At 40.8% G+C, this 21,883-nt stretch overlaps 2 protein-coding genes across 8 annotated transcripts in view; one reads left to right on the plus strand and one right to left on the minus strand.

The window, feature by feature from the left end:
• Window positions 1-1,462: 1,462 nt before the first annotated feature.
• Window positions 1,463-8,430, minus strand: DDX5 (DEAD-box helicase 5). Of its 2 annotated transcripts, XM_060082885.1 has the most exons (14): window positions 8,328-8,430; window positions 7,852-8,024; window positions 6,509-6,674; window positions 6,071-6,167; window positions 5,849-5,982; window positions 5,666-5,731; window positions 5,276-5,417; window positions 5,035-5,195; window positions 4,773-4,945; window positions 4,326-4,436; window positions 4,023-4,084; window positions 3,862-3,921; window positions 2,370-2,594; window positions 1,463-2,167 (listed from the first exon to the last, which is right to left on the minus strand). In XM_060082885.1, the coding sequence occupies exons 2-14, from the start codon at window positions 7,893-7,895 to the stop codon at window positions 1,764-1,766; spliced, it is 1,845 nt and encodes a 614-aa protein (XP_059938868.1). In that variant the 5' UTR covers window positions 7,896-8,024; window positions 8,328-8,430; the 3' UTR covers window positions 1,463-1,763. The 2 variants fall into 2 exon arrangements, with proteins under 2 accessions (XP_059938868.1, XP_059938867.1); XM_060082884.1 differs by lacking the exon at window positions 8,328-8,430 and having other exon boundaries at window positions 7,852-8,072.
• Window positions 8,431-8,584: 154 nt separating this feature from the next.
• CEP95 (centrosomal protein 95) overlaps window positions 8,585-21,883 on the plus strand; it is a 66,081-nt gene continuing 52,782 nt past the window's right edge. For 3 of the 6 annotated variants that reach the window (XM_060082877.1, XM_060082878.1, XM_060082879.1), the window contains exons 1-6: window positions 8,588-8,972; window positions 10,405-10,533; window positions 11,645-11,752; window positions 14,874-14,984; window positions 18,150-18,255; window positions 19,689-19,804. In XM_060082877.1, the coding sequence (XP_059938860.1) occupies window positions 8,954-8,972; window positions 10,405-10,533; window positions 11,645-11,752; window positions 14,874-14,984; window positions 18,150-18,255; window positions 19,689-19,804 (589 nt within the window). In that variant the 5' untranslated portion in view covers window positions 8,588-8,953. Of the gene's footprint in view, window positions 8,973-10,404; window positions 10,534-11,644; window positions 11,753-14,873; window positions 14,985-18,149; window positions 18,256-19,688; window positions 19,805-21,883 lie in introns of all 6 variants that reach the window. The other 3 variants (XM_060082881.1, XM_060082882.1, XM_060082883.1) reach the window with 3 other exon arrangements.

Genomic DNA, 21,883 nt, shown 5'->3' on the forward strand with positions numbered 1-21,883 from the left:
TTTTAAAAAAGATGCTAGTAAAACAGTATTGTTGGAAAGCAATTATATTAACTGCAAAGCTGGGTAACGTGTGTTTTCCACACCCCGGAAACACATGAGAGGCCTAAACGCAAATAAATAAGAGAGAACGGGGAGAAAAATCACATTTATTAGTTAAGACAACCACAGGCTGGACACAACACACATGCTAAAAAGTGGACTGTCTTTTAAAACTTACTTCAAAAGGTAAATAGTTAAATATTTTCCACAGCCCCACAATCATTTAAGTGTTTACAAATTAAAAGGCCCACGTTAGACACTGAAGAGTAAAAGATGTAATAAATAATCCAACCTACCCCAAAAGCTTCTTGTAAAAGTCATAATGAATTTGACTAATCATGCTGTTGAAAACTGTTCAATTACCAGAGCCGGAACCAGTTTTCAATGTATTAGTCCTAAAAATACCACTCGTTATCCTGCCCCAGGAAAATCTAGTTCAGTCTTACATTTTAGACGTAAGGCATTAACACCAATTAAAGCCTCACTTTAATAATCAGTATTTAAATGAAGTCTCATAAAGCCCTTTTCTCTTCTTGCAATAAACACATACACCAGAGCTGCTGGGAAGACATTCAGGTCTTCTAGCCATCACTGAAAGGAAGTATTAAGGTTGGTGAGCCAAAGTTAAACCTAAAGCTACCCACTGGATCTTTTTAGCAATAAACCCACATTGACCCTAACAGAAGGACCTATATCGTAGTCTCCGTGCTTTTGGTAACATGGCTTTCCTCTAGATTAACCATTTACTTTGAGGATTTTTTCCCTAATGTTCATTTGAACATAAATACACCTTAGAGTTCCCTGAAATACTGGACATCCATGACTCCCAGTGTGACTACAGTTATGAGTCCCAGAAACCTTGTGAAACGAGCATCTCTCTATACCACCTACACTAAGAACACTGAAAACAAATTCAAACTTAGCTCCTGGCCAACCATCTTCAAGGGTGTAAGTCTTTTCAGCTTCGTTCAATATTTCAGTTAATTCATAACATAGCCAGGAGCACAAATATAATCTCTTCAAAAATAAGTTATTTGGAGATTTTTCTAATTATAAATTTTACAAAAGGAACAAAAGTCATCCATGTTCTCACACTAAGCAGTCTGAGGGTGGGGCTATAAATTATTTCCTGTGTATTTTAGTATCTCATTTCACCACTCTGCTAACAGATTAAATGACTCACCTGATGTTGAGAAGTAGAGCTTTTATGCAATCTAGCCTAGAATTGTTAATCAACCTAAATCAGTCTCATTTTAATCCTTAAAATAGGAATAGATCACTGTAAGAAGGGCCTTCTGATCTTCCCACTTCCCAGAACTATAGAAAAGAGCACTCAACTTAGTTTTTATGATTAAAAAAAGACCATCTAAGCCAAGTTTTACATGACATTATATATGTAAAATAAAGTACCATTTCCACTTAATTCAGTCTTCAAATATTTTTTATTGGAAGGCCATGCACTGCCTTCATTTATTGTATTTCAAATCACTGTACATTTACTTTTGTGAAAACACTGCCTGCATTTTCTAGTACAAAAAAAACCTAAAAATTGTTTCAGGAATGTAGAGAAATATCCAACTTAAATAGCGAAAAAGTGCACCATAATTACTGCTGCACTGCAGTCATTTCTGCATTTCCCATGTTTCTTAAATAACTATCTTGTCTGATAACACACGATATAAAGAGCAATTATGAAAAACAGACATTTACATATACTTCTAGTCTTATTGAGAATATCCTGTTGGCATTGGATAACCAATCATAGGCGCAGCTGCAGTAGCAGGATATGCATATGCCTGTTGGTTCATACCATTGTGCATATTTGCAACATTACTTCCATATTGCTGAGTGCTATCATAACCATTCTGGTAAGTCCCTGTTGGATTACCAGTCCTAAAACTGGTCTGTATACCAGCAGACACAAAATTACTTCCAAAGCTCCCATTGGTGTAATTTGCAGCACTGTAAACACCATTTTGAGTTTTTGCCCCAAAATCTCTCTTAAGCAGACTAGAGTAACCTCGGTCATAATTTTCCCTGTCTCTAAAGGTATTAAATCCACCCCTTTTGCCCGCAGAGTATCTGTCCCGACGGTCATCCTTCATGCCTCCTCTACCCCTGGAACGACCTGTCAGGAAAAAAATTGCAGACTTGATTATTTCCATGGCATAAATCATTACTAACAAAAGAATTAGGTCTATCTGTGAAGTATTTTCTCAACTCCATTCTGCACTGAAGATTTTACTCACCCGCCAATACCATTTAAATTGATTTGTAGGCAATTAGGTGACCCCAAACCACCGACATTTCTTATCAAAGGTTGGTCTTACCTGAACCTCTGTCTTCCACCAACTGAAGCAATTTGGGATTAATTGCTTGATTAGCTTCACGAAGCACAGAGATAAGGTCGCTCACTTGCTTTATGTTATTAGGTGTAAAGAAAGTGTATGCTGTGCCTGTTTTGGTACTGCGAGCAGTTCTTCCAATTCGATGAATATAATCCTCTGAGGAGTTAGGGTAGTCATAATTGATGACAAATTTCACATCTTCCACATCTGTAAGGTGTTGCAGTGTGGCAAAATAGCAATGTACGGAGTTTTGCACACCACAACAGCCAGACCAAAAATAAAAAGTTAGACAATTGTATTCCCAAGAAGGTATGGGCTGCAAAAAATACAGTTAAAATGGTTATCCATTCCCTGTAGGAATACCATTGAGGTTGGGCCGGGGGCGGGGGAGGGGGGGGGAGAAAAAAAGAAAAAGCACACGTCATCCTTATGCCTCATTACCCACCCAATGATGGAGCCTGTCAAAAGGACGTGTGTATTCCCTAACACATTCCCAAATTAACAATCCCCTTACAGATCATCAAGTGACATCTGAATGCTTCTGCGCAGTAGGGCCACTATTAAAGGTTCACAGCAACCTCCTCATGTGCTCTCGTTTTGAGGACCTTTCAACAAAAATATCCACGGTCCTTTGCATTACACACTTATCAGAAGTTCAAAATTCTGGCCACACTGCTTGTCTTGCCAAGACCTTACAACCGCAGCTGCAAGAAAAACATACCTGTCCCCCAAAAGTTGTTTTTATGCACTGTGTCTCGTCTAGGCAAGCGCTTCCAAGAAGCCAGGATTCACTTGAGAATGTGTCTCTCTCTGGCAGGTCTCGACATGACGACTACTGTGCAGGTGAGGGAGGAACTTTCAAAGCACTGCTTTCTTTTCCCACTGACTAAGTGTGAGAAGTTGTTCCTGCTCTAGATCTTATGTGCCAGTACTCACCAATTTGTAAAAGGCTTAGTACCTTTTAAAGCTGCTCTCTCCATTTCAAACTTGAACAATAATTTCAGTGAACATTGAAGTTTGGAAATATTTCTTCGACATTTCAGCAAACTCACTGAAACTCAAAGACCCACAGATCACAGTAAACAGTTTGAAACAATGCTGTACCATGGCAATCATGCAAAGCATGGGACAGAATAAATACCACGGCAGTGAACTGTGAGGATAACTTCCATTTTTTTCCCCCGGAGAGAACAGTTTACGGGGCAGAGGTGGTATGTTCTGCCTTTTGAAGATTACTGGCACACTTTCAGCTTTTCACCTCTCTAATCGACTGGAAGCAGCCAGCCGATCACTAGTCCTCCATCCCCCTCGAGTCCTCCGATTGTCATGCCTAGGCCTTGCCACAAAGACTGCACCTTTATATGAAAAAAACTTAGAAAAAATGCAGAGGTTAAAGAAAGCAATAAACTTTCTTTAAAAAAATTATATGGAGATCTTCTGAGAAACCAAGCCATGAATTCGAGTTTGTACTAACCTAGCCCTCTGGAGGCCACATCTGTAGCAATCAGAATAGGAGCCTTTCCATGTTTGAATTCTGAAAAAAAAAAAAAAAAAAAAAAAGGCACATATATAATTACTGATGTGAATGGGATTCTAGGTTTTGGTGGTGGTGGGGGCTTCACTTGAAATACTTACCATTTAGAACCCAGTCACGTTCCTGTTGACTCTTGTCACCATGGATACCCATGGCAGGCCACCTAAATTAAAGGAAAGTTACATTAGTAGTCGCATTTAAAACCTCATAGATTTTCATCAAGCAATGAACTATTTTTGGTCACAGACCCTTTTAATTTCACCTGAAATAATGTATATACAGTCTTACCTATACTACCAGATTATTCCTCCCTCTGAAACTCAAATCTACCACTGATTAAAGTTTGCCCTTTCCCTACACTCAGCTCTAATAAATATCTGCTTCAATGGAAGGAGCCCACATACCCATCTCTCCTCATTTTTCTAGTGAGTTCATCACATCTTCTTTTGGTTTCAACGAAAACAATGGTTTTATTCTCCTTCTCACTCATGATCTCTTCCATTAAACGAATAAGCCTTGAAGGAAACAAAAAATTGTGAATTCTAAAAGAAGTCCACGGTTATGATGAGCGAAACACTAACTTTAATCTACATGGCTACAAATTAAAAAGAAAACACCTGCTTAACCTTTCAAATAGTTCTACTTTTGGTCCTTAAATAAACCACAAGAGTCTTTTTTCTATAAGAGTGCTATATTAAAACGGTGATAGCCAACAAGTACCTGAATGAAGGAAGCAAGATAATTTTCAGAGTGACAGACTAATTTCAAGTTAACATTCAGATTCCACCCAACAGAAAGTCACTTTTAAGATTACAAATTGTTTCAAATGTTGTTTTTATAGTCAAACTTACTTTTCATCCTTTTCTACATCATGACACACATCCACAATCTGAAGAATGTTGTGATTTGCACTCAGTTCTAGTGCACCAATGTTTATATGAATATAGTCTTTCAAGAAATCTTCAGCGAGCTGTCTTACTTCTTTTGGCCAAGTAGCACTCCACATTAGGGTTTGCCTATCAGGCTAAAGATTTTTGGATTAAAAAAAAGCATTGTATTCTAAGAATGGATTTAGAGCTAAATTTGAAGAGAACACATTTGAAGGGCACTTACTCTTATCTGATCCACAATCTTCCTTATTTGGGGTTCGAATCCCATATCAAGCATTCTATCTGCTTCATCAAGGACAAGGTAAGTGGTTCTTCTTAGATTGGTTTTCCCACATTCTAAAAAGTCAATCAGTCTTCCAGGTGTTGCAATACAGATTTCCACACCTTCAATTAAACACACAAATGCAACCATGATATCTAAAGCTTTCAGCACCACCAGTGACAAATAAATCCTTGTTACATACCTCTCTCCAAATCACGTATCTGTGGTCCCTTGGGAGCACCACCATAAATACAAGTGGACTTCAGGCGACATGCTCTACAGTATTCAGCAGCTACTTGCTGTACCTGTTGGGCCAGTTCCCGAGTTGGTGCCAGCACCAAGCACTATGGAAAGAGAAAGTGGAACACCTTTAGCAGAGCCCTGGATTCTAGCTTTAGAGTGACAATTTATTAGTGTTACACACTGGCAGATGACTTAATTTGTCAATACCCAAAGCAACTTTGTCTCTAGGTAAATTGGATAAGATCACTAGTATCTCTATATAAAACCAGCACAAATTGACTTTTGCTATATACCTTACAAATTTCTACACTTCTAACCAAAAACTAATAGAATACATATGTAAACTTACAATAGGCCCATCACCTCTCTCTAGAAATGGCTGATGATTGATGTGGACGATGGCAGGCAGCAAATACTGTTCAGGGAGAAAGCAAACAACAGAAGTTATATTCAAATACTTCTAGTTTCTTTTAATTCCCAACCAATTTTCTCTAGCACATGTCACATAACTCGAAAGTTCTCCCAAACTTACAGACAACGTCTTCCCAGATCCAGTTTGTGCTACCCCAACCATATCCAATCCACTTAGAGCAACTGGCCATCCCTGAGCTTGAATAGCTGTGGGTTCAGTAAAGTTCTGCCTTGCAATCACATCCATGACGTTTGCTGTAATTATTGACAGCAATTAAAAATCAGTAATGCCAAGAAAAAAAAACTAAAAAGAAAAAAAAAAGTGGGGAAAACTAGCACTTACCAGGGAAGTTTGCTTCATAAAAATTCAGGACTGGCTTTGGACAGTTGTGACCTCTGACTGTAATTTCCTTGCTTCTTCTGTACGTCTCTACCTCTTGCTACAAAACAAATCATAAAAACGCAGTGAAGTCTCATGACTCCCACTAACTAAATATAAGCCCCTGAATTTATAATTATCTACTTTAAGATGACCTTCAAAAATTTGGATCCACATATACAGAAAACTGCATGTAGTACAAGCACCACCTATTATGTTACACTCAACTCTTGCACGTAAAAGTAAGTCAATGTCCCATGTCTCCAAGAGTAACACCTCTTCCCCAACTACTTACTTGGAAAACATGAGTTTCCCAAAATTTGCAAGAAATTTCTAGTCAGATTTTGATTCACTGAAAAGTCAATGAGTTATAGCCTGAAGAAGCCCCATGAAATTACTCACTGCTGTACGCCTAGCCAAATCAGGGTGTTCCTGATAAAAATTCTTCTCAAATTTGGGCAGCTCGTCAAGATTCCACTTCTTTTTAACCAGTTTCTCCCCAGGGTTTCCAAACTTCTTTCCAGATAAGGGCCCTGCCCTACTTCCTCCAAATCGAGGGGCACCAAACCTAAAATTAATTTTTAAAAAAAGTTACATTTTCAAACATGTACAGACTTACTTACCATCCCTGAGCACATGCTAAAGATCAATGAACGATTGGAGATGGAAGACCCAGCTATCCACAGCCATGGTCATTCTTTCAAAAGCCACAATAAGCACCGCATCTCCCTCATTTCGCGTTGTGCGAAGTCCCCACCACCGAAGCCAAATCAACAGCCCGGGATTTACCAGGTCGGAAACTGGCTACCCGAACACTAGTTCCGATTACAAGGATAGACAACAGCTGGTGGCTACTAATCTTTTCCACAAGACTAAAAATTAAATGTCTAAGAACGACAATAAAGAAAGAAGAAAGCAGCTTAATAGTGACGCTATTCACCAGCCGTCCTCAAGCAAAAGAGCTTTGGTTTTAATGGATAACGGCACAACACAGACAGTGAAAGCAGAACAAGGAAGATGGTCTCGGAGACCGTCATGCAAGCCAATCGAGTTGGGGGGATCCCGCAGTAGGACTCCCGACCGAGAAAGCGAAATTATATAACGCAAAGAAAAAGAGGAGGAGGAGCTGGAGACTACCGGGGGAGGAGTCCCGACCCGGGCGGCGTTCCCGCTGGGGCGGCGCTTCCCCCTTTGTCTCGCATTTCTCTCTGCGCCACATTTTCTCGACGCTGCCATTTTGAGCTCCTCCGCCGGGCGGGGTAACAAAGGCGCCGCCGCCATGTCCGCCGCCGGCATTTTCTACCCACGGCTCAGCCACATGGCCGCCTCCCGAGATACCTCCTGCCCTCGCCGCATTAACGGCTTCGGAGGCGGCCCCCTCGGCACCCACAGAATCCCTGAGGCCCCCAAAACTCCTCCCGAAAAGTTGCACCTAAGAGCGGCGGCTTTGCCTCGAAGCACTGCGCTTTCCGTCCCTAAAAATACGCTCCTCGAAATTCTCCCAACAGCTGCTAAATCACCGAGGCCGCGATGCTCCCCTCCCACACAAAAGGCCACCTTGAGAGTCGTTAACAGGAAACTCCCAGTTTTGGACAAATATCAAAATGGCGCAAGCCTTCTTCAATGGAGGAGGCCCAAGGATAGGCTGAAGAAGGCGAGTTTCCACCGCCACCCCACCCCCCGCAACCCTCATCGGCCTCCCATCCCCCACCCACCGGGCCTGACAGGTCGGTTCCCACACTCACCCTCGATCCCGGCCGCGGTCTCGGTCACTCGAATAACCCGACATGGCGTCAATGGTTGCGGTTGGCGGGAAGCGAAGCGGAGAGAATCGAGCGCGGGGAATCGCGAGAGGTGGCGACGGCGAAGCCTTGCGGGGGCGGCAGCGGCGGACGGACGGCGATGACAAGAACCGTTGCTGCCGACAAAAGACCGGTGGAAATGAATGAGGTGCCGGCGGCGTCCCGGCAGCCGGTTTTATAGCCTGGACCGCCTCCTCCGCCGCAGAGAATGCTGGGAGCCGCTCTATGACCTAATCACTCCGCCCCTGCGCAGAGGCCGCAACGCCAGCCGGCGTTCCGGAATCCGCCATGTTATCGCCCCTCCCCCCGCGGCCCCTCCCTCAGCGTCGCCCGTTTTTCGCCCCTTACAAGGGTGGGCCCACCCGGCCACCCGGCCACCCACCACTGGGATGCCTCAGCTTGCACTCTTTTAACTTCACCTTTTTCTCGTCTTTCACACTTCAAGGAAGCCACCGCGCCCTTTTCCAGGTACAGCCCAGACAATAAAATGGCCAGGCCAGGCAAACCCACTCTGTCCACTGGAGATGTTTACGTCTCCAGAAAGCCTTCACACCCATAACCAACCAAGGCGGGAAGGCGGAGCCTGACGTTGTCACGTGGCTGCCCCCTCCCACCGGGTGAGCGGGCCGCACTACTTCCCCAGTTGGCTTTGGCGGAGGAGTACAAGATAGAATAGCTCACCGGAAGTGCTGTGCTAATGACCCCGGGAAGTCGGCCTGGGCTGCTGGGTGGCCTGGGCTGCTGGGTGACCTGAGCTGTCAAACCCACCCACCCGAGAACCCCTTAGCGGGATCTGGCCGGTGGAGAATAGTTTCTAGAGCCCGCAAACCGCCGCCTCGGCACGTGCTGCGAAAGGAAGTGCTCCCTTGGTGACCAATCAGCAGCGAGAAGCCGTTTTAACGTCCCTCCCTCTTCCACCCCTCCTTCGCGGCACTTTGGTTAGGTTCTCTGTTTAGTCGCCGCTGGGTTTGCGCTGTGAGGCCCTCCCAGGACACCGTCCCGCGCGCACCCGGCTGGGAGTCCGGCGGCGACCTGCCTCCGCGACATGGCCGGCTCAGAGGCTGGTGAGTGGCCTTGAGCCCCGTTTGTGTGTGGACTGAAGCCGTACAGTCCAAGTCCCCGAACGCCCCTGCCCGTCTTATCTTGAGGCCTCGGGCAGGTCTGGGCTGCCGGTGGGGCTCGTGACAGGCACGCCGTCGTAGTCGGCGGGTTTTCGGGATAGGGTCTGTCAGTCGCGCTCCCCGGCCCCTTCGAAGCGCTCGAGCCTGATTTAGGGGCGGGGGGAGAGAAGGACCCTGCGGCGAGGTCCGCAGCACGCCCGCATCCTGGCTGCAAAACGGGCGGTCAGAAAGTGTCCTTCCCCGGACAGCTGTTTCTCTGAGGAATGTGCCCTCTGCTCTTGCATTGTGGGGCCTGAGGCCGTACCTGCATCTGTTTTGAACTTTTGAGGACTGGCGCTGTAAATATCTGTTGATGCCCCTCCCAAAGTAGAATAGTGGTGGACTTTTCTCTTCAGTGCTTTCTAGAGTTAACCGGCTTTGTCCAGCGCCTCTTTTGAAAAGCGAATTGATTTGGTTGTCTAGGACGCTTTCATTCCTTTCTCCAAGACAGCGTTCAAACCAGTTGTCATTCTTTGGTCAGCTGTGAGTAATGGGCATGGGGAGAGGGAGATAATGTGCCTTAAGTCGCTCTTACACATACACACATTTGTTTCTAGACACACTGAAGATAACGCATACAGAATAAAAGAATTTCCCCCTTACTCGCCAGTTATTTGAGGGAATAAGTGTTTTAAGCTTGCTAAATTACCTTTGGTCGAGAAACCCTTGAAATAATTTTGCTAATCCCAACAATAAAGGGGTGATACACAGGAAACTTCGACAGTATTGGTAATGTGCTCGCTCTGAATTTAGAGACGTTTTTATATATTTCTCAAATTTCCTTTCATATACGTCAAATGTAATTAAAAATAGAACAGATGTAGTAATGTTGGTGTCATTACTCCAGTTCTTAACAGCCTAAGTTAATCACCACCTGTTTGGGCATCAGAGAAATTCCACCTTGAACAAGGTAATTGGATAGAAACATGACTAATGCTGTGGGGAATTTGAAGCAACATCCATTAATTGGTTTCTAGTAACCTCAAATTATTATTCACAATCTGTCTTATATAAAACATAATATTCCTGTTTATTTGTAAATGTGTTTTAAATAAAAAGACCTACGTATGGCTTGTAAAATGAGGACTATGGTAAGTAAAAATTGGATTTGCATCATAGTTTTGACTACATTGAAATTATTGGAAGTCATCTCAAGAAATTAAATACATCTTTTCAAAAATCATGACTAGAAGGGTCTTTGAAGTTCTCTAACAATCAAATTCCTTATTTTCTATAGAATTCAATGTCTGTTTTTGTGGGGGTGGTTTTTTAAATGAACGTATATGATTTTTTCTAGTATAGTTAAGGCTGATCTTTACCCTTCCTTTCCCAACAGAGTGGGTAACCATTGCCAATAATCTTCTTTTGCAATGTCACATACACCTGAGGATTCGAGAACTAGAAGACTGTGATGCTAATGTTTTTATTGCTCTTTATCAGTCTATTTTGGGAGAAAAGGTACCAGGTAAGGGTACTTAAAAGTGGGAGTAATAGTGTCTGTATCTTAGGCCATAAGTTTCTAGGGTTTTCTAGTTAGATCCTATGGTATACATAAAATCTTGAGTTTTCTTTTTGCATACATCTTATTTCTATCTAAATAATAGCATTCATTGCCTTAATGAATACCTTAGGAGGCCCACCTGTAATAACTGCCTTGGTCATCAACTGTTTATGATTATGTTTAATGATTATGTTTAGTCATTCATAATGCCCTGTGAAAGTCACACCTTTTCTGTAAATGTACCTTCATAGTTCTAAAATTGAGTGGAATTTGGAAACTTGTTGAATCCTGGTATTTAACCAATGTTACGGATAAGAATTGTTGTTTGCACTTTGTTCCTGGTTAAGTATCTCAGAGTTCTTGTCCATAGATTGCTCTGGTGCCTCTGTATCTTTATCTAGTTTATAACCATTAAGCACTAAAGTTCTGTGTAGTCTCTCTTCCCTCCATTACCATGAGTCAGTGCCCTCATCACTTTCTGGAATAATGGGATGGCCTCCAGCTGGTATCTTTGATACTAGTCCCAACTCTCTTTAGGGTTCAGAGGCAGGTAGTTATTAGACCAGTCTTTTAGAATACTTTTTTCATCCTTCCCCAAGACATTCATCTTCCTCAGTACCAGAGGAGAAACTCCAAATTTAAGTTGTTAAAATCTTTCTGCACTATGCTGATCTTTTAAACCTTTATACCAGTCATTCCCAATAGGCTGCTTTAACAGGACATACACAAACCCCTCCTTGCACACCTGCCTATGGCTATAGGTTAAAGTCTCCCTTGGATTTTCTCCCTTATTAGAGTATTAGCATCTCCTTGAATTCAGGGACCTTTTTAGCTTTCTTTAACACGGTGCTTATTATAGAGCATGTTCATATATATGTTGATTGAATAAATATTCAACCATATTCAATCAATAAATATTCAGCCACTAAAGATTCTACTTTGTGGAATTCAGGCTCTGTTTATCTGTATGTTATAGCTTGCTCTGTTTGGGCAGAGCTCAGAGGCCTGGTCAGAGACAGGTAGATGAAAACTTGGACTCTCATAGATGCAAAATTATGTAGTTTTTTTTCCACAGACCTCATAGCTTTTCCCAGGAGTCAAGAGGATGAAGCTCACAATGTACAAGCAGTAATTGATTCATTGGCTTTGGATTATCTGCAGGTCAGCTTGTCTCACATAACAGGTTGGTATATACTTAACCATCAGATAATTTTGCATTTTACTAAAATAATTTGTTTTGTAGCACTCTAGGTATTGTTTAACCAAATGAGTAAGCTTGTGAAATAGACCAAACAGCAAGACTGAGCCAAGACAATTCACTGGTATAGTTAAGACAACCATCCTTACGAGCTTTTCCAGGAGTCATACACTGAGTTTGGGATAGGTCTAAACAAGAATCCTAGCTGGTAGTTTGAGGTGTGTTTTGTTATTGTTACTTTAAAGCTATCAGTCTGCTTGTTTGTAGTTGCTAAGAATTAGAAACACCTAAATGTCCGTTAATAGGGACAGGTTAAATAAATTATTGTAGCTCCATATAGGGAACTACTCTGCAGCTGTGAAAGATAATTGATGATGCTCTGTATACAACGTTCCATATTAGTGGAATGATCTCTAATATATACAGTATGAGAAGAACATGGTGCGGTTATAATGCTAATGTGCAGAGTATGCTACTATTTGTAAAAACAAAGGTGGGGAGAAAATATATGCAGTTGATTGAATGCCAAAGGACTCTCTGGAAGCATATGCAAAAAACCTGTAATACTGATTACCTCATTACCTCCAATGACAGGAACTACAGGGCTGCAGGACAAGGGTGAGATGAGACTTTTCATTTTATACCTTTTTGCACTTTTTGAATTTTGAACAATGTGAATGTATTACCTGTTCAAAATAAATAAAACCATGGATTGTTTTTCAGCCTTTTTCCAAAAAAGTGTACATGCTTGTAATCAGAAGCCAAATACCAAATACATTTGTAAATCCCTATTTTTGGTAAATAGAAAATGAGGATTAGTTCAGTAAATTATTACAAGCTAATGAATAGAGGGAATCTTGGGGACTTGAAACTATACTTAAGTCACTAAGCAAAGGTTTATACTGTTTTATTCTTTGACAGTCGTTAAAAGAGGTATATGTTAATAAGGATAGGTCATTTGCATCTCTTATTTTGATACATCAGTAAGAACAGATTTTTACAAAAATACTCTGTCTTAAGTTTTTTAGTGCAGTTCTAGGTGAATGAATGTGGTAAACTGGTTTGGAGAAAATTCATTTTGAGGGATAACCCTGGGATTTCCCTGTTCTTTTGAAATTTGGAATGGCTTTATTACCCGAGTAGGGTAATTTCTGGTATTTGTATTTACTAAATAAACATACTATACACCAAGGTTGTGTCTGCTTATAGAACTTTTTGATACAGAGCTGCCCCTGACAACTCATACCCACCCCATCCCCATGGAAAGTTGCAAAACTGCTTACCACGTCCAGTAGACTGCAAAGCAGCTTTTTACTCCTTGTGTGCTGTTTAAAGCAGTTTCTCCGGGACTTCCCTGGTGGCGCAGTGGTTCAGAATTCACCTGCCGATGCAGGGGGCACAGGTTTGAGCCCTGGTCCAGGAGGATCCCACGTGCCACGGAGCAACTAAGCCCGTGTGCCACAACTACTGAGCCTGTGCTCTAGAGCCTGCGAGCCACAACTGCTGGAGCCTGCGAGCCACAACTGCTGGAGCCTGTGAGCCACAACTGCTGAAGTCCACCCGCCTAGAGCCCCGGCTCTGCAACGAGAAGCCACCACAATAAGAAGCCCGTGCACCACAACGAAGAGTAGCCCCTGCTCGCTGCAACTAAAGAAAGCCTGCATGCAGCAACGAAGACCCAACACAGCCAAAAATAAGTAAATTTATTAAAAAAAAAAAAAAAAAGCAGTTTCTCCTACATCATGAAGCACTGCATTCTGGCGGGCAGTCTTAGTTGCTGGGTTGGCAGAGTATGCTCCCCATCCTGGAAACCAGAAGTCTTGGGTATGTCCTTGGGGTATGCTTGTGTATCTTGTTAAGCCAGAAAACATAGGGCTTAAAAACAAGATTTCTGTTCAGCTGTTTTAAACAAAAAACTCTCAAACACTGATTATCTTTACTAGAGTGTTGTAAAACATCAGATTTCTGGTTTAGGTTTGTTTTGCATCATGACTGAAGTTATGAATGGCTAGATTATCTCAAATATCAAATTTCCACTCTGCCTCTCCCATACTTGTTTGAATTCATGCCAGCTCTGATCTCCCAAAGGACAACCCAGGTGTCTCAGCAGTTAAGTTCCATCCATACCTGATGTTGATTGGGAGTCCATTTTAGGTGACATTAAACATGTCAAGTTTCCATGCTTTTGCCAGTCCATTTTTTGTCTTCATTTCAACTTAACATTTATTGAAAATCTATTATAGGCCAGGTACTGTGCTAGGGACTGTTTAAAGATTAGTTTTAGGTATAAAGCGGGTATAGTGGGAGGTAAGGCTGGAGAGGTTGGGGGTGAGGTGAGATTAAAAGTGGTTTTATATGCAGGTACCCATGGTCAGTTTTTTTTTTTTTTTTTTTTTTTTTGCGGTACGTCGGCCTCTCACTGTTGTGGCCTCTCCCGTTGCGGAGCACAGGCTCCGGACGCGCAGGCTCAGCGGCCATGGCTCACGGGCCCAGCCGCTCTGCGGCATGTGGGATCTTCCCAGACCAGGGCATGAACCCGCGACCCCTGCATTGGCAGGCGGACTCTCAACCACTGCACCACCAAGGAAGCCCCCATGGTCAGTTTTTAATCAAAAAATGGCATAATCTATACAAAGTGAATAGGAGTTAACAAATTCAAAAAATCAGGAATTCCTGATGAGAGTATCCCAAGTGTTTTGTGTGTTTTATATTACTCTACTGCTATTGTTTTCAGAACAAACCACTGTCTGAAAGTGTTCCCTCCTGCAATTTTTTTTCACCAACCTAATAAAGTTCAGCTTAGTTGCTTTATTTATACTTCAGTATAAAACTTAGAGGATGAAGTCCACTTATTTTGCTTCTTGATAAATGAAGGACTATGCCAATGAATTATCAACCATACTATTCAAGACTACCCCTTTTTCTTCAGATATAATCAAGCATCAGGAAATTAATGTTTTTAATATTTATAATATTTTTTCTCCTGGATTAATTTATAATCCTTGTATCATGAACAATATTTTCACAGTGGTATATCCATTTCAAAATTATAAGTCTTTCAATTTCTTGGTTAATTTTTTTTAATAGCTCTGTATTCTGTGTTCAGGAGAAAATATAGTGAAAGGAGATAAAGAGTCTATTAAGAATCTCCTAGAAATATTTGATGGGTTACTGGAGTATCTTACAGAACACATCAGTGAAACATCTCACGAGAAAAGTAAGTTTAAGAAAAAAACTTGATTTATATTCTGTGTTATGTCTCTTTTTGTCTTTTATCTTTTTGCCTATTTTTCTCCGTAGGAATTAGAATCACTAGTACACTATATCTGATAAATTTAATTATAAATTAAATTTCAGTTCTCATTGTTCCAAGTGGTTGAAACCTCTATCCTAGACTACCATCAATCATGTCTTTTGTTAACTTGGATATTGCTTATAAGTTACTTTAAAGCTAATCTATAATAGAAAGCTAAATCTGGCTAAAATTGCTTACTGTCCTATTATTACATGAAATTCCTTACTCCAAAATTTCCTATGTCAGATCTGCCATTTTTGTTATAAATTTGGATACTGGGGAGGCATCAGCAGGAAGGGTTGGTACATTTCTGTCTCCAACCTACACTTGTGACAGCGTGAATATTTTTTATTTCACTCGTCAAGTGACTCAGTTCTCCTAATCGTAACAGTTTATTGTATGAAATTTTGATATTATGTTTTTTTAAATTTATTTATTTTATTTTATGGGTGTGTTTGGTCTTCATTTCTGTGAGAGGGCTTTCTCTAGTTGTGGCAAGTGGGGGCCACTCTTCATTGCGGTGCGCAGGCCTCTCAATATTGCGGCCTCTCTTGTAGTGGAGCTCAGGCTCCAGACGCGCAGGCTCAGTAATTGTGGCTCACGGGCCTAGTTGCTCCGCAGCATGTGGGATCTTCCCAGACAAGGGCTCGAACCCGTGTCCCCTGCATTGACAGGCAAATTCTCAACCACTGCGCCACCAGGGAAGCCCGGTATTATGTTTTTTTAATGATAAAGATCATTATTACTGTATTATTTTCCAAAGGTGTAGTGGTTATTTAAACTGGATCAATAGTGTATACGTGCTATTCATAATCTTTGGCTTCATAAATCCCATTTCTAGGGATTTGTCCTAAGAAAATAATACAAAAGAAAGGTGCTTGAAGGTCTTCACGCAATGTTATTTATCAAAGGGGGAAAAAAAGCAAAACAAAGAACCTTATGTCTTAACAGTTTGAGATTGGTCAATAAATAATACTGTATGTATTAATACACTGAGTAATATATGACCCATATTAGAATGGGTTTACTATTGTAAAGTTATCCAAAACAAAATTTTAGCAGCAATAGCAATTAGTATAAATTCTAATACAAATGAAGACAAAAAATTGGGGCAGGCTCATCATTCCTAATTCTCACATTGTTGATGGTGAGACCTATGCTGTGAATATAACATCTGAAATTAATCTTAAATTCTTTAGTTAGAGATAGTTTTCTACCTTTTATCCTTGTTGCTGAAAAAGACTTAAAAGCATATAGAGATAAGGCCTAGAAGGAAAGATTGAAAGGCACGCCACACTATACATTTCTTTTTTTTATTTCAAAAAACTTGAGTTTTGAGTGTTTAATGTATGTTAAATATCAGCCTAGGTACTCTGGGAAGATTCAGAGCTGTGTGCCATGTTTATTGTTCTCAAAACTATGCTCAAGTCAGGGAGACTGCCATAAATACATACAGTAAAAACATTGTAGGAGAATTGGGAGGGAGTGAATGATGTGGAAAAACTCACCTAATTCAAGGCTACCAGTAGGTATTTCGATGCTCTGTGGCTTTTTAGTCATTTTAGCAGCAAGAGTAAGGGGAAGAAAACTACCTAAAAGAGTAATTAATTTGAAATGTTCCAACAACAGCAGTTTTTATGATGTAGTACTTGATCGCATGTAGGGGAGGGATGATGGGCAGTGGGGATGGAGAGGAGGACAGAACTGAGAGATACTTACATGTGAGGCTGGTAATGATGACATGCTGAGCGGGGGATCTTCCCAGGGGAGGTCAGTAGGATATGATAAGCTTAGTGCTGCTAGAAGGGAGTTGCTCAGATAGGGCCTCTCTATGTGATAGTACTGTAGTTGGAGAATGTTTTCTGAAGTCTGATTCTCACCTTTGCAGGTCCAAGTTTATATAGCAGTATTACCTAGAGCTGATCAGAATCTTCAAAATGCCAATTACTAATGGGAAATAAATCTGTATTATCACTAGTCATGTCAGGTACAGAGCAGTTTCTTCTGAGCTAGCATTATCATATACTGCTGAAGATCAAGGGGTTTGAAGGCAGACTATGGGCTTAATGCTGCCACTCACTGTATGACTCACTAAGTTTCATCCCTCACTGTAGGACTGAAGCTCTCTAAGCCTCAGTTTTCTCATCTGAAATTCTTTCATGATTGTAGTGAAGGTTAATAGATATGCATAAATAATTTAGTATTGAGCCTAGCCCAGAGTAAATACACAATGAATATTGACTAATGTTGTTAAAATGTTACTTGGCGAATATAGAAACAGAAAAAGCGAATATAGAAACATAAAGTTAAAATGTTACTTGGCGAATATAGAAACAGGAAAAACAGAAAAAAGTTAATCTAGAGATTCAACAGGAAATCTCTAGAAATGGGATGGGAATATCCAGACGGGTATATCTGAAGTAGGAGGTTTCACCCACATACCTCCTGAAATCACTTCCCTAGTGAGTTACTACCACTGTGAAAGTGTATTTCTTAAGTATGTTGGGGTAGAAAAAAGGTTGAGAGTCTTTTTTTTTGGGGGGGGTGTGCTGTGTGGCATGAGGGATCCTAGCTCCCCAACCAGGGATTGAACCCGTGCCCCTACAGTGGAAGCACAGAGTCTTAACCACCAGACCGCCAGGGAAGTCCCAAGGTTGATAGTCTTAAGGAAAATTTCATCCACACCTTGATGTGGTCTCACTCTTACCTTAGGCTAGGGCGTGATTGTCTTGGAGCTTGAGGTAGGCTGACATGGTCATGTTTTTCTGAAGCCACATCCTAGTCACCTTGCCTCAGATATCTCACAGATATTTCTTATCTCACAGATAGGTGTAAAGGATACTAAATGAACCTACCACCTGGCTTAAAAAATAGAACATTGCTAATACAACTGTAGACCCTGCTTTTAAAGCAACACTTGCGTGCTCATTGCAAGTAATGATTTGGTTCTTTCTTCACTTTCACAAGAGCCCAGTTTACCAGGCAGGGGTTGAGGATATTTTACTGTCCTTACCTCTACCCATCCCTGTAGAGAAATAGTTGCATTAACTTGGGTTTTTGGGTATTGTTTTTATCTGTTCTAAACAGGTGAAACTGGACAGGGTTCTAAAGAATCCCATCGAGGAGACCCTTTGGAAGAGCGAGAAAGTACTAAAGAATCCAGATCATCATGGAAAAGAGTTTCTTTTGAGAGGTAGCACTCAATGTCTGTGAATTTAAGCAAAACAAGTTATGCTTTTCCTTCTACTAAGAATGAAAATTGCACACAATATACCAGAATGGCAGCAAAAAAACAAAAAACAAAGCTGATGTGAAAATTTACTAACTTCTCATGTTTTAAACCTCCCTGAGGGAGTTTTAAGAACCTCGAGCTATATATAATGCTCAATTCTCAGCGTTAGCCACCTACTTAATTTAAAACATTTCCCTTAACCATCAAAGTCGTTTTATGTTCCTTGCTGAAAACTTGGAAAGTACAGAGGAATAAAAAAGAAGCAAAAAAGGAAAAAAGATGAACTGTATCATTCAGAACTAAGTAACTGCTTGTTAACATTTTGTTGTAATTTAGCCTTTTTTTTTTTCACTGTTTTTTCTTTTGGGGATTTAGTCATATTGTCTGTATAATTTTGTTTCCTGCATTTTAAAGTTTAACACATCAAGTCTTTTCCTAATTTGTTAAACTCTTTATAATCATTTTTAATCACTGTATAACATATCATGCATATGGGTGCATCATAATTTACTAAACCACGCCTCTGAAGTAGAGGTAGTTGTTCCTTTGTTTTTCATATTATTTTTTTAATGCAATACATACTTCTGTTTATTCTTTCTCTACCCTCCTTCCACTCATATATTTAAGCTGCGTTCAGAGTGGAAGACTATGAATGATACAAGGCTATTAAAAGTTGCCAAATTACTTTCCCAAAAGGCTGTGACCATTTAAATACCCACCAGCAGTATAAAAGTACTGGGTTACTGCACCCTCATCAACCAGTATCATCGACCAATACCAGAGTTTTAAAATTTGTGCTGTTTTCATAGGCAAAATGTAATGTTGTTGCAGGTTTGATTGTACTTCTGCTAAGTAGAGGTTGAATATGCTGCTATGATTTTCTTTTAAGTATCCAATTATCAGTTTTTTTTATGGAGTTTGTCATGGTTTGAAAAGCACAGGCAAAGCTTTCTTGTTTAAATATAGTATGTTGTAGAAAATGTGTCTTAAAGGAGACCATCAGGAAATAAATTTTTTGACTTTATTTTTCATTATTAGATTAAAAAAATAACAAAAGTGCAAAAGTGAAACAATAAAAGGATGTTTAATACAAAATTAATATCCTACCTAGATTCCCTTCACTTCCACACCTCTAAAGTAACCAGTATTTATTGTTCTCTGTGTATATTCGCCTATACATTTAATCCTTGACACTTTATACACAGCTTTTCCCGCCATACATGTATCAGTTAAAACAGTTAAGCAGCAGAAGGAAAAGTCTCCTGTTTTCTGCACATAACAGTGACGAATCTGAACATCCATAGGCTGGCTGCTTGAAGCAGCTCTCGGGGTCCTCACAGAAAGGGCCCTTTGTGGTCAGGCCAGGCCATCAGTAAGTGAGGAAACTCTTTCAGGTGCTCCTCGTCATCTGAGGCATTGGGCCCCTCTTGGGGTGGAGATGAAGCAGAATCCACTGGAGAAATAATTAGACTTGGAGACACAGCACACACCTTTTCTCTAAGAAGTAATGGTGAGTAGTTAAACTTCAAATATCAGTTATTGTTATTCAACATAAAACTGTGAAAATGTAAATAGTTATACTTAGAAGTGTTTAAAAGTTGAGAAGAATAGAGAGAGCTCTAACTGGACATCAAAATTGAAATTCCAGAATACTGCTATTACCCACTGTACATGAACAGTTGTCCAGAATGAGTCAAGTGGGAGTCCTAGGCACATGGGCAAATAGGTGGATGCAAGTTTGTCATGTAATATGCGGGACTTGATACCCTAGGAAGAAAATTCTGGATGCAGCTTAACAGTCTGGTCACACTCAGAATACCCCTTAAGTGTAGTTTCCTGAGCTGGGTGACTCACTTTTTTCATGGTTTCAACCAAGTGTGTACATCCAGTGGCAGTTCTTCTCCCAGGCTTCAGGCCATATTTCCAACAGTCTCCTGCTTATACACAGTAAACCTGAATATCAGGCCTATTTTGAGACTCTCACCTTGCCCTCCTCCAACCATCCCACTTCCTGTTCTGCCCATCTTGGTTGTCTTGCTTTTCTCTTGGCATCATATAGTTTCTTTTTTCCTTTTCTTTTTTTCTTTTTTTTTTTGGCTGTGCCACGCAGCTTGCGGGATCTCAGTTTCCCGACCAGGGATTGAACCTGGGCCATGGCAGTGAAAGCCCAGAATCCTAACCACTAGGCTACCAGGGAACTTCCAACATCATATAGTTTCTTTTGTTGGAATGCTCTTCCTTTCTGTTTCTGGCAGACTCACTCTATACAAAGCCCAGCCTCTGAGGCTCTGTATTCCTACATTGTGGTCTTCTCACCTTGACTATTATGTAAACTGTGAGTTCCAGGGACAGTAGCGACCTAATATTCATTCAGCAAATATTTATTTAATGCCATCCCTTTGCCAGGCAGTGGTGATACAGTAGTAAACAGAATAGACACAGACACAAATCCCTTCCCTTATAGAACATATATTCTACTTGTGGAGGCAGTCAATAAATAAGACAAATAAGTGAAATGTCTAATAAAATTATTCATATTCATCTTAGTATTCCAAAAGTTAGCAAAACATTAGGCCCACAATAAGTATTTTTTTTAATGGAAGAACAGGAATGCTAGAGTAGAATTAAGTACATTAAATTATGGGAATCAAGTGGCCTGCATTCTCTTCCAGACTCTGCTACTGGCTGTGTGACTTTGGACAAGCCCCTTATCTTTTCTGAGCCTCTGTTTCTTCAAGTGTGAAATTAGGGAATTAAACTAAACCATCTTTGAAATCCCTTTCAGCATTAATACTCTAATTCCAAGGAATAGACACTCCATTCCAAGGAATTGTGTTCAAAGAACCTATGTCTGAGAGGTCAGACAGTAAGCCAGAGACATGTACTTGCCACTGGGATGGGTAAAGTAGCAGAATGACCAGAGTCAAGTGTAGGTAATGCAAGAATGTTTCTTCAAGGTAGAGAGTCAGATGAAAGGGATGGTGATTTTAGAAACGGTGTTCTGTGATAGCAAATGCCATGTAGAAAGGTTAGATCTATAAAAAGTGAATTATTATTATTTTCAGATTTTAACTATTCAGATTATAAGGCAATTAAAAGAAAAAAAAGAAATAGTTGAGAGGGCTTCCCTGGTGGCGCAGTGATTGAGAGTCCACCTGCCGATTCAGGGGACACGGGTTCGTGCCCCGGTCTGGGAAGATCCTACATGCCACAGAGCGGCTGGGCCTGTGAGCCATGGCCGCTGAGCCTGCGCGTCCGGAGCCTGTGCTCCGCAACGGGAGAGGCCACGGCAGTGAGAGGCCCGCGTACCGCAAAAAAACAAACAAAAGAAATGGTTGAGAGAAAAGCCAGGCTAAGGTGTTTGGGTTTCATGTCATATGGTAGCTTCCTTTTATATTTGGATTTAATTCATCAGATAAATGTCATCATACACATTCTTAGACATCTAATTTAGGCTTTAATTTTAGGACTATAAATCTTTCTTTCTTATTGCAATATAATTGACATATAACATTATATTACTTATACAGATGCACAATCTGATTCTTCAGTAGTATACATTGCAAAATGATTACCACAGTATGTCTAG

This window comes from Mesoplodon densirostris, chromosome 18, assembly GCF_025265405.1.
Source record: "Mesoplodon densirostris isolate mMesDen1 chromosome 18, mMesDen1 primary haplotype, whole genome shotgun sequence".
NCBI lineage: Eukaryota > Metazoa > Chordata > Mammalia > Artiodactyla > Ziphiidae > Mesoplodon > Mesoplodon densirostris.